At 41.4% G+C, this 12,382-nt stretch overlaps 2 protein-coding genes across 2 annotated transcripts in view; both read right to left on the minus strand.

Moving 5' to 3' along the window:
• Positions 1–314, minus strand: part of gata1b (GATA binding protein 1b) — a 5,023-nt gene extending 4,709 nt beyond the window's left edge. Inside the window, exon 1 of the mRNA XM_046870259.1 lies at positions 119–314. The gene's annotated coding sequence lies outside the window, so the exon portion shown is untranslated. The remainder of the gene's footprint in view (positions 1–118) is intronic.
• A 5,724-nt stretch (positions 315–6,038) lies between these two features.
• On the minus strand, positions 6,039–12,086 carry cdk20 (cyclin-dependent kinase 20). Its single transcript, XM_046870713.1, has 7 exons — positions 11,791–12,086; positions 10,618–10,731; positions 9,748–9,936; positions 9,202–9,386; positions 8,716–8,839; positions 8,121–8,276; positions 6,039–7,740 (listed from the first exon to the last, which is right to left on the minus strand). The coding sequence occupies exons 1-7, from the start codon at positions 11,863–11,865 to the stop codon at positions 7,549–7,551; spliced, it is 1,035 nt and encodes a 344-aa protein (XP_046726669.1). The 5' UTR covers positions 11,866–12,086; the 3' UTR covers positions 6,039–7,548.
• Between the last annotated feature and the right edge of the window lie 296 nt (positions 12,087–12,382).

Raw genomic sequence — 12,382 nt, forward strand, 5'->3', positions numbered from 1 at the left:
GCCAAAATAAAGCATGGCAGGGAGCAGAAAACCACCAAAAAAACCCCACCAAAAACTCCCACAACCGAACAATATATCTCAGCTCACCTGCTGCATCAGTGCTGTTGGGGCTTCTTACCTGGTTGTGGTTTGGTGTGGATGATCTCGGTGTCTCCAGGTGGACGTGAGAAGACGAAAGAGCTACGGTTCAGACCAGACGTTGCTCTGCTGTAGTGCTGCTGGTCTGATAAGAGAAAGTCAGGGTGGTGCTCCTGGTGGTGTTGGTGGTGCTGCTGGTGGTGGAGGTAGTGGTAGTGGTAGTGGTGGCGGCGGTCAGGAGAGAAGGGAAGGCGGGGGCATGGTGTAGGAGGTAATTTTAGAAAATGCTCCTCTGCTTAAGACACACCTCCTACACCCGAGAGCAGTGACAGAGATAAATTCACTTTTTAGTCTGTATTCATATCAATGTATAGCAAATAGGTCAAGAGCAGGATTTTCGATACGATCGGGAGAAAGGATGCTTCGTTTTTTCGATAGAATTCAATATGGCTGGTGGATACATGGGCCACCAGTTGCAGCAATCGAAAAATATATTGTGGACGTGCAAAGCACAGTCTCAGAGAGTATAATCCTACCTTTATTGACCTTAAACCAGGTCCTGTGACAAAATCATTAATATTCTGGGCCTCCAATGGTTGTTCTTACCATGCCTGAGATATGACCCTCACCCAGTCATAACCTTTTCATTTAGAGCTCCAAACCGACCCAAAGTTTATCCAGCATTATCCTCATTTGACGTTTTGCTCCTTTGAGTCCAAGATGGCTGACAAGTAGCATAAGCGTTATACACCGATTAGCCATAACATTATGACCTCCTGCCTAATATTGTGTTGGTCCCACTTTAACAGCATGAACTTCTTTAGAAGTTTGAGCTACAGGAGCTCGTATGTTGGATCGGACCCACACGGACCCGCCTTCGCTCCTCACGTGCATCAGCGATCCTCGGCCGTCCACGACCCTGTCGCCGGTTCACCACTGTTCCTTCCTTGAGGACTTTTGATAGATTCTGACCACTGCAGACCAGGAACATCCTACAAGAGCTGTAGTTTTTGAAATGCTCAGACCCAGACGTCTAGACGTCTAGCACAATTTGTCAAACTCTCAAATCCTTACGCTTGCCCATTTTTCCTGCTTCTAACATCAACGTTGAGGACAAAATATTGCTGCCTAATAAATAAACCCACACACTAACAGGTGCCATGATGAAGAGATCATCAGTGTTACTCACGTCACCGATCATAATGTTTTATAATGTGAGAATATGACTGATCCGTGTATATAATGTATTTGTGTAACCAAAGATCCATGACTTTACTCTGGATATCTGAATTGTATTTTTTTTTGTTAGTAAACGCCTTTACAAGGACGATACCTGTTACTGTTAACTATATACTGTAGTCCAAATTGTATACAATTATATCCTAATATTTTATGTAATAGTCCCATGAGAGTAACAGGTTAACACGGCTCTATAAAGCTGCTAGTTGAGAAATAAAGTGGATCTCATCGACATTCGTTAATACGCAGCAATCAACCATTTTTTTTGCTTTTCTTTTGTGGTTCAACTGATTGCTCCAGGTCTTGTTTAAATACTTTCAATACACCAGATGGACAAAATGTCATCCAAAACAAATATCAAAAAGATACGAGACCTTATGAGCTTTCTATGCACCAGGAATGGAACAGTTAAGATTGAGAGTTCAATCTTAACAACAAGCTCATGCACTGGAGGTGATTTGTTAATCAAAGCAAACTGTTCCACTTTGCCTTTGTTCATTCAGTTTTCAGGGAAATTAGAGAAAGGATCGAGAGCCGGATTGGAGCGAAGCTCAACCATATGCAGGACTGTTATGTCTAAATAATTCAACACCATCACCAATAAAATTTTGTCTTGTCACACGTTTCAATCATAGGATTTAAAAAAAAAAAAACACCACCCCAACTGAACTATCAAGACACAGCAATAGCAAAACTGATGTTCTCTCAGGTGAGACTGGATTGATAAAAATCAAGCAACCCTATTCATAGTAACTGGAGCAACCAAATTGGCGGCTTTTTTGCATCGCAGAGATAACGGGAGGCCGTTTCCTCCGAGGCTTTTGAACAATGCAGCGTTTGGGAGGTGACTTTTTTTTTTCCTTTCCCCTGGTCTTGCTGAACAGACGAGACCTGGATGATACTGAGCTTGTCACTGTAGATCCAGAGACGACTGCTTGAGTGACTCCGGGCCGTTTGCAGGACTTATCACGGCAGAAAATCTGGAGCTCGTATACGCCGCTAATGACAGTCTACAACTTCAGGAAAGGATAAATATGTCCTAGTAGACATTTTCTCCGACTGTACTAATAAAATCAACAAAACGTTCAGAGAAATAAACCATTCGATCCAAGTTTAATTTCTCAGAGACTGTTTCCGTTTCTTTACGATTCAACTTTATTGTCAATGTGCAAAGTACATGTACAGAGCGCCAATTACTTTCCAGACTCCAGACGTCTCAAATATCATCACACACGTGTGCTTCTTTCATGGACTTCATGTCGACTTTTATCCTTAACGACTTTGTTTCTTTTTTATTGATTATTTTCCTCTATTCGGTTCATCACAAAAAAAGCGTAATTATAATCTTACAATCTCACACAATGGACCAGTTTCACTTTGAAAATATGTTCACAGACCAGCTGGTGAGGTGTGTGTGGGGGACAGGGTTTGAGAGTTTTGTGTATATGTGTGTGTGTGTGTGTGTGTGTGTGTGTATAAAATTTGATTTTTACTTTCAAAACAATAATAAAAGAAGGCTTAGCGCACGGACCACTGGACCATGTGTTGTTCTGCAGGGTGTGTGAAGTTATTATTTATTATTAGTTACAAATGTGTGATGTTTTGCTCATAACATGGTGAGACGAGGACATGTGCAAATGGACTCCCATTTCCTGTCACGCTTTTGCCACATATGAATGGTAGTGAAGCCGGAATGGTGAGTAAAGCCACTGATGGTTAATCAGTTGATTTACGCCTACAGCATTTGGCAGCTGCTCTTTTCCAGAGCGACTTATATTTATTTCATTTATACATGACTGAGCTGCTACGGGTTTAAGGGCCTTGCTCAGGGGCCCAGACGTGGCAGCTTGGTGTGGGTGAGATTTAAACTCATTACCTTTGGATCCAAGGTCCAATACCACTAACCTTAACCACTAAGCAACCACTTTCTTCACCTTTAGATTACATGAGACTTTCCCAAAACTAAAATAATCCAAAGTCACAAAATAAGATGGAAATAAACTTTGAATTGAATTTTGAGCAAAAAATAGTTTTTAAACATTAATTCATCATTTATTTTCATTTTAAATATAATAAATGAAGGCAACAAAAACAGACCTTATATATATATATATAATTGTTGTAGTCACTATAAATATCCATAGATAGATAGATAGATAGATAGATAGATAGATAGATAGATAGATAGATAGATAGATCGATGAATAAGTGAATTGATAGATAATAGTGGAATAATGGCTGGAATGATGGGTGGATGTCTGACTGGTTGTATGGACAAGGATGATGGATGGATGAAATGATGGACAGAACAATGGATGTTTTTTTTTTTTATCCCAGATAGATAGATAGATAGATAGATAGATAGATAGATAGATAGATAGATAGATAGATAGATGGATAGATGGATGGATGGATGGATGGATGGATGGATGGATGGATGGATGAAATGATGGACAGAACAATGGATGTTTTTTTTTTTAGCCCAGATAGATAGATAGATAGATAGATAGATAGATAGATGGAAAGATTTATGGAAAGATAGCTTTTATTCATTCCAGAGGGAAATTCATGTTACAGCAGCAAAGAGAGAACATTCAACTAAAAGCAATTTATATTATAGATATAAAAACAAATCCTCACACAGAAACGTAACCCAAAGATTCAGCAATAATTGTGGACAAATTTCCCCATTCAGCTACCAAACAAACCAGTGTTGCGTCTCAAATGACAAATAATGTTTATGTACAGTTGTGTTCAAAATTATTCAACCCCCACTGAAATTGATTGTTTTGGTCGGTTTGACATTGATTATGATGATTCAGTCATCCTGCTTACAATTAAATCAAAGAGGCACGTGTAGGTCAGACAAATATAACATAACATTTATAATGAAATAACCACAAATGTCTTTTCTGAGCTCACATCATTATCAGTTTTATTCAACCCCCAAGTGACATTCAATCTTAGTACTTAGTACAACATCCTTTTACAGTTATAACAGCTTTTAAACGTGAAGCATAGCTTGACACAAGTGTCTTGCAGCGATCTACGGGTATCTTCGCCCATTCATCATGGGCAAAAGCCTCCAGTTCAGTCACATTCTTAGGCTTGCGCACTGCAACTGCTTTCTTTAAGTCCCACCAGAGGTTCTCAATCGGATTTAAGTCTGGTGACTGCGATGGCCACTTCAAAATGTTCCAGCCTTTAATCTGCAACCATGCTCTAGTGGACTTGGAGGTATGCTTGGGATCATTGTCCTGTTGAAAGGTCCAACGCCTTCCAAGCCTCAGGTTTGTGACGGACTGCATCACATTGTCATCCAATATCTCCTGGTACTGAAGAGAATTCATGGTACCTTGCACACGCTGAAGCTTCCCAGTACCTGCAGAAGCAAAACAGCCCCAAAGCATGATTGACCCCCCGCCATGCTTCACAGTAGGCAAGGTGTTCTTTTCTTCATAGGCCTTGTTCTTCCTCCTCCAAACATAGCGTTGATCCATGGGCCCAAACAGTTCTAATTTTGTTTCATCAGTCCACAGAACACTATCCCAAAACTTCTGTGGTTTGTCCACATGACTTTTGGCATACTGCAGTCGACTCTTCTTATTCTTTGGGGACAGCAAGGGGGTGCGCCTGGGAGTTCTGGCATGGAGGCCTTCATTACGCAGGGTGCGCCGTATTGTCTGAGCAGAAACTTCAGTACCCACATCTGACAAATCTTTTCTCAGTTCCTCAGCAGTCACACGGGACTTTTCTCCACTCTACGCTTCAGGTAGCGCACAGCAGTCAAGTCAGCATCTTCTTTCTGCCACGACCAGGTAGCGTTTCAACAGTGCCCTTTGCCTTGAATTTGCGAATGATGCTTCCTATGGTGTCTCTTGGTATGTTTAACATCTTTGCAATCTTCTTAAAGCCATTGCCCTTCCTGTGAAGAGTAATCACCTGTTCTCTTGTCTTCCTGGACCATTCTCTTGACCTCACCATGTTTGTAACCACACCAGTAAATGTCTAGAAGGAGCTGAGTATCACAGTCATTTTAAAGCTGCCTAATTGGTGCTTATTAGGCTTTATTGCTGCTCCCTGATATCCACAGGTGTTTTCAATACCTGATTGAAAACACTTCATTGAACCTCTGTTCTTCAGAGTGGTAGTCTTTAAGGGGTTGAATAATTATGTCAATGAAGAATTCACAAAAGAAACATTTACTACTGTATTACAAAACTAATTGATGTCATTTTAGTTGCATATGGTTCTTTAAGAAGTCCTTGTAGGATTTCATTCTGAATACAATTACAATTGTACACTAAATTCCCTAAAACCATTTACAGCATTGGGGGTTGAATAATTTTGAACACAACTGTATATTATGTTCTAGTATTATGTACTAGACTGTTCATTTGCCCGTTTCTATTTGAGGTTAGATTTTGAGGCGAGATTTGTCTAATTTTTGTGTCAGGACTGTGCTAAAACTAAAAATAACATTCTGAAGTTGTGGTTTGTTTCAGTTTCAACCGCCTTTTCCATCTAGTAGCAGTTTACTGAGTGTTTGAATATTAAACAAACCTCGATGGTAGCTCCTTTTAAATCTACTAAAAGGTCAGTCTGGAGTTTCAGACTTCTGGATTTTCCAGATTAGTACATTTTCTGGTCAGGGTGTTTGACGCGGGTCATGACAACATTCACAATAACAGTTGAAAATTCTCAGAGAACAGAGATCAGCATTGTGTTAAGCTTCTGTACTTGGTCATTTAGTCTCCATTTGCTGTATTATTAAACTCAAGTATTTATGTAGGTGAGGTGAGGAGACCTGGGGTGCAGTCAGTGTGAAAACTTCACTCGTGTTCAATAGGGTTGAGGGTCAAAAATCTATAGCAGGAGATCTTTCACTCCAACCCATTAACCATATCTTCATGAAGCTGGCTTTGTGCACAGAGGCAGTGCCATGCTGGAACAGGGTTGGTTCTCCTAGTTTCTCCAAAAGAAAAGTTTCATGATACAGCACCCTATAACTTTCTACACAATCGTGTGCCTACAAGTTTCGTGGTAACTCTTTGAGGAAGAACCACAAATGGCTGGAAAATGTATATACCCTTTTCATAAACACTGCATTGCACAATCCATGATTATTGCACTCTTCGTGTATAATCGTGTGTTAAAACATCTGATTTTCTGATTTTTTAAATCCAATTTAATTAACCGAGAAAATGAACACCTACAAACCAGGCCGTGAAAAAAACTCAACGGTTTGTAATGCGCCCTCTATGGCTTATAAGGTGAACTGCAAGTAAAATACAATGAAAGAATTGACGAGCCGTCTGCTTCCATTTCCAGCATTTGGCATTTACAGCATTTACTAACAGCATTTACTAACAACTGAGCAGTTGAGGGTTAAGAGCCTTGCTCAAGGACCCAGCAGTGGTAGCTATGGGATTTGAACTCCGCTTCTAGATCCAATGCTACCGCCTCTGTCACACAACACAAACTATTTATTTACGACACACTGCATCAGATTAGCTTCAAGATGCGAAAAACGGAAAAAAAAAAAAAGTATAATAGCAAAAAACCTTCTAGATTTTATTATTTCGTGAGAATTCTGGATCTTCTCCGTTCTCCATTTTTTTTCGACGTGATGGTGCACTGTATAGTAAATAGGGTGTGGTTTGAGTCATGTGGTGGCTGTTTGCTGTTATCTAAGGCGTCGGTCGAAGCCCATGAGCCGCCCTCTGCTGAGTGTTACGAAAACACTGGTTTTAGTTCAACAACTCGCTCGGAAAACGTTCATATTATGATGCGAATGAACAGGAAAAATATATATATTTACATGAAGTTGAGCACAATATTGAATTTAATTGGGATTAAGAAATAAACAATACAGCTATAGATCCAGTATGAGCTTTACAACCGGTAAATTATTTTCACAGCTAGAAAAAAGAATTTTGTCATTTTCAGATGAATTATACAGTATAAACAAAAGTATTGGGACACCTGACTTGTTTATCCGCCCAGTTGGAGGCACACAATTGTCTTTGGATGCAGATTCACCGGCATGACAGAACCAGCTCCATGAAGATCTGCTTTGCATGGGTTAGAGTGAAAGATCTGCTATAAAGCTCTGACCTCAACCCTATTGAGCTCCTCCTCACTGTACATCAATTTTTATTTGTACATATATATATATATTGCAAACCACCAATACAAAGTCAGGTTCACGTGATTTGTGTGACAGCGGCCTCATAAACACCCCCACGTGTGCGGTTGGATCAGACCGGGATCGACCAGGCTCTCATGCAAGGGCTGTTCCACGGAGAACTCGTAGGGGGGCTGCAGTCGCTGGCGAGAGTGTTTTCCTCCGCGCTGAGGAATGGGCAGCTCCGAGTGATGGGCAGGGAGCGGGTCCGTAAAGAAGTAGGGATGCAGTAAAGCCTGTAAAAAGAGTGACGTGGTATATAAACGTGGATAAAAAACAATATTGAAAAAGCACGTTACTGTGTAAAATGGGTTTCATTGTTTCATCGTTACTATAGCAACAACTACGCCATGGATGTGTTTACATTTATAGCTTTTGCCCTTATACAGCTGAGCAGCTAAAGAGTTGAGGGCCTTGCTCAGGGGCCCTTGCTTAGTGTGGTTGGGATTTGAACTCATGACCTTCGCATCTTTGATGCCCCTTATATCCGTTTCATTGTATCTTTGGAAACCTTGTGCTCGTTTATTAGCGCCACCTACACGCCGATCGACAGAATACGAAGGGGTTCTTTTCCGCTGAACCCCTACGGCGCGGTTAAAGATGAGGATACACGTACCTGTTGGGCGCTGATCCTCTGCTTCGACGGATACACGAGGAACTTCTTCAGCAGGTCAATGGCCTGTGGGGACGTGTCGGGAACGATTTCCTCCAGAGGGATCGGCGGGTTATCTTTAAACGTGATCTTGTTGTAATCTGGCAACTCTGTGATTTCCTGTTAACAAAATTTAATACAATTATTATATTATTATATGCTCAAAGGCCCAAAAGTGGCAGTTTGGCGAAACCGGGACTTGAGCAACATCCAGAACTTGGATGTTACCTGAAAACTGATTAAACAAAACTTAAGCTTTTCCACTAAAATCCTGGACACTATGGACAAACTCTGAGGTAAACAATGATATAGGACGCCCTTGGATGCTCTAGCATGACATTTTTCCTTCACTTGAACTAGGAGATGCAAACCACAAGCACACTCCAAAATCTAGTGGAACATCTTCCTAGAAGAATGGAGCTTCATATAAGAGCAAATAGGGAGTAAATGTGGGATGGGATCTCCATCTTACACTCAGGTGTCCAAAACTTTTGCGTTTTGTAAAACCGGAGAAGCCGCTGAGCGTCTGAAGATCAGGACCCTGGAAGGAGAAACTCACCGGCCACACTTTCTGGTTCGGCGTTCCCAGGACACGGAGCACACAGCACAGCTGCTCGATGTCATTCTCTCCAGGGAAAAGGGGAGAATTATTCAAGAGTTCGCCAAAAATACAGCCCACTGCCCTGCAACAAGCAAAACACCAAACCTCAGGTCAGGGGTGAGGAACCTACAAGAAAACCCTGATTACTAACCGGTGAAACAGGATGTGTTCTGCAGCATTTGGGAAGCTGTCGCCATCTAGTGTGCACTTTAGAAATTACAAGTTTGCTTCTGTCTTCATTATATGAAATCGATTCCCTGTTTTTTTTTCCCACAAATTAAAAAGCATGAAATGGCAAACAAGAAATCTATTCGCTCCATCATCCAATCAGACTGACGTTCATGCAAATCACCTGAAACATGGACAATGAGCTTCTGTTATTACTTCATATTCATCAAAAATGTGCTTCACCGTGTTAAACTGTGAGACGGAGGTGTGAATTACCAGAGATCCACTCCTTCGTCGTATTTCCGAGCGCCGTATAGAAGCTCTGGAGCTCTGTACCACCGTGTGGCCACCTGGTGACTGTAAAGCCTCTCTCCGTCGTTGGAAAAAAGCCTGGCCAGACCAAAATCAGCGATCTTCAAATGACCTGTCGAGCTGATTAGAAGGTTTGCGGGTTTCAGATCCTGTATAGAAACAGTAGGTCCATCGCATGTGGTTAATTAAGTGGAGCGACAACGTCGAGAGAAGAAAAGAAGAAACATGGAACATATTTTCCAAAAATTATTTCTTACACCACAGAAGCCCGCCAACATTATACTTTTTATCTGTTTATGGTTACCCTAAGCGTCTGGCCGGTACGAAGCGGCGTCTCTCGACTGTCTGTTACTATAGAAACAACAACGTATTAAAACAAGCTACATTTACATCAAACCGTCTTAGGTCTTGAACTTCGATTCAACCAGACGATTTCGACCAATCAGAAAAGAGGATCCCACAGCGCCGTGGTATTATTATTTCAATCCGAAACCATGAGCTGCCACATACCCTGTGCATGATGGAGTTCTCATGACAATAAGCCACCCCTTTGAGCAACATCATCATGTAGCCCTTGACCTGAGACTCGGTCAGAGGCCTCTGAGAGTTCCGGATCACCTCGGACAGATCCGACAGCATGTACTCGAAGACGAGCACGAAGCCGGTCCCGTGCGGGAAAACGTCCTTCAGCTTTACTACCTGAAAATAAAGGAGAAATGCAGCAGGGGGAAAAAAAAGCCCTTTAGAAGAAAACAGCAAAACCGTGTTCTCTGAGCGATCTAAGTTCATGTTCATTTCAATTGTCATTGTAAGGATTGTAACCATCTCCAATGAAAGAGAGTTTAATTCTGTGCGGAAATATTTATTCATTTTCACTGCCAACGATGTCCCCAGGGTGTTCGATATGTCGTGAGAAATTCGTTAAACAGTGTAAAAGCAACAGTTGCTAGCTTTGCTGCAACTCACGAGATCTTTAGCACGGAAAGCTGTTTAAAGGCGGAGAATACATAAAAGATTCCTTCGTTAAATTATCGGAGCATCTATCCCGTGACGTCGCGTTCCCACTCCCACGTTTTAAGAAAAACAAGTAAAAATTGCTAACATCCAAATACAATAGAAATCTCACAAGTGCCACCTAGTGGTGCAACCAGGGAACTACTTTACATCTGCATAAAACGACTAACTGTGTTATATTGATTTCAAGGTTAAATATGTTTGGCGGCTCCATGCGAATTTGATTTGGTGTGAAAGGGACAAAATAGATCTTTGCACGCAAATGTTGCAGATCCCTACCCTGGGCTGACCTGGACTCTTGTCTAGAGATGAAAAGTGGTCCTACGGTGGCTGCCATATCTTTTGAGAAGTATTCATCTCACTCACGTATGGGTTATCCTCAATTTCCTGAAGTGCTTTAATTTCTCGGAGTGCCTGGTTGGGAATCCCATCTTCCAACTTGCGTAGGGCAACTTTTTTCAGCGCCACTGTTTCTCCTGTCTAAAGATAAAAAAAGAAGAGCGGGATAGACAAGAGTAACAGCTGATGAACTGCATTTGTACACAACAAAAAGGAAGAAGGCTTTTTACTTGTCATGTCTACATTACAGTGAAATTCTTATGATGAATAATCCCATTGATGTTAGGAAGTCAGGGTCCGTGTCTGTGGGTCAAGGGCCTTAAACACGGGGCCCAATAGTGGTAATACCGAGGCTTGAAGCCCTGACCTCAACAGCAGATCATCCGTCTTCATACCCCCCTGTCCTCTACATCTGCCTCTCTCAAACCAAATACCTGCATGTCTTCCCCTTACAACATCCATAAACCTCCTCCTTGGTCTTCCTCCTTCCTGGTGTCTCCATCTTCAGCATTCTGCACATGTCCAAACCATCGGAACCCAAAATACACTAGCATGTTATCAGACCCCTCCAGACAAATTATTATGCCCCCTGTTTTAAATTACATTGACATTCCCCACACACATCTAAGTAGCTTTTGAGTTAATCAAGACACCCAGGAGGGGCAGATTGGTGTGGCTGGGATTTGAACGCACAACCTTCAGATCCAACATTTTAGCCTTCACATGTACATTTATGCCATTTGCCACTTATTCAGACTTATATTTATCTCACTCATACCACTGAGCAGCTACGCGGTTAAAGGTCTTGCTCAGGGGCCCAGATGTTGGGATTTGAACTCACAACCTTCAGATCCAAAAGTCTAACACTTTCATTACTAAGTGACCCAAAGTACAGGCTCAGTGGCCTCAATCTGCCCATAAAGGAGGACCAGACAAACAAACAAACATGGAGAGAGAACATTTTCTCTTTTTTAATGCGAAAGCTTCCATAAGATCAACACCATAGCTTCCATGTGGAAAATGTTCGACGCTCCTCCGACAGCCAACCAGAAGCAGAGCAGATGTTTGTGGAGAGAGCAGCTACATTCATCTCAGGTGGAGAGACACACGACACATCATCCAGGTGTTTGTCGTTACCTGAGCACGTGACCTGGCTGTAACACGCACTAAAATGATCGTGTTCCTACATTTTTTTCTCACCTCGATATGTTTTGCCTTGAACACGATCCCGTGCGCTCCTTCTCCAATCCTACCGAGAATACTGTACTGATCCATGACGCAGATAAAACACGGCTAATTCTGTGAAGCTAATGCTAATTCACCATGTGTGTCTGTATTAATGTTTAAATATTGTATATATAATCGTATTAAATCATAACATCTAGGATTTCTACGTCATCACGCTAGCTGCTTATACAACACTAAACTAGCCGCTAATCTCTGCTGTAACGCTAGCCGCGTTTCCATGGATACCAAACCGTGGCGCTACGGCAACTCAGAAAGCCCATAAAGTACTCAGGAGTGGCGTTTTTTTTTTTTTTTTTTGCATCACAGAGCACGAGCCAAAAGTCTAAACATCAGTCTTCTCTAAAATTGTTTATTATAGTTGGAAAGGAACCACGTGTGCATAAACAGCATTAAAATCCTAAACTAAGAACGTGTTTTTTTTTTGTTGTTTTTTTGCTATTTCTGTTTAAAAAGACATTTCATCTTGCTGGTCTTTTTTTATATTAATTATACATATCTTAAAGAACGCTCCGATACAAACAACGAACTGGAAAAAAAAAACAAA

This window comes from Silurus meridionalis, chromosome 17, assembly GCF_014805685.1.
Source record: "Silurus meridionalis isolate SWU-2019-XX chromosome 17, ASM1480568v1, whole genome shotgun sequence".
In the NCBI taxonomy this organism is placed as follows: domain Eukaryota; kingdom Metazoa; phylum Chordata; class Actinopteri; order Siluriformes; family Siluridae; genus Silurus; species Silurus meridionalis.

Bases quoted from the DNA above. Each gene is read 5' to 3' on its own strand.
- cdk20 (XM_046870713.1), bottom strand. From the start codon at position 11,865: ATGGATCAGTACAGTATTCTCGGTAGGATTGGAGAAGGAGCGCACGGG. The intron at 10,732-11,790 runs GTGAGAAAAAAA...TTTTATCTTTAG, and splicing joins TCAAGGCAAAACATATCGAG to ACAGGAGAAACAGTGGCGCT. The intron at 9,937-10,617 runs GTGAGTGAGATG...CTTTATTTTCAG, and splicing joins AAATTGAGGATAACCCATAC to GTAGTAAAGCTGAAGGACGT.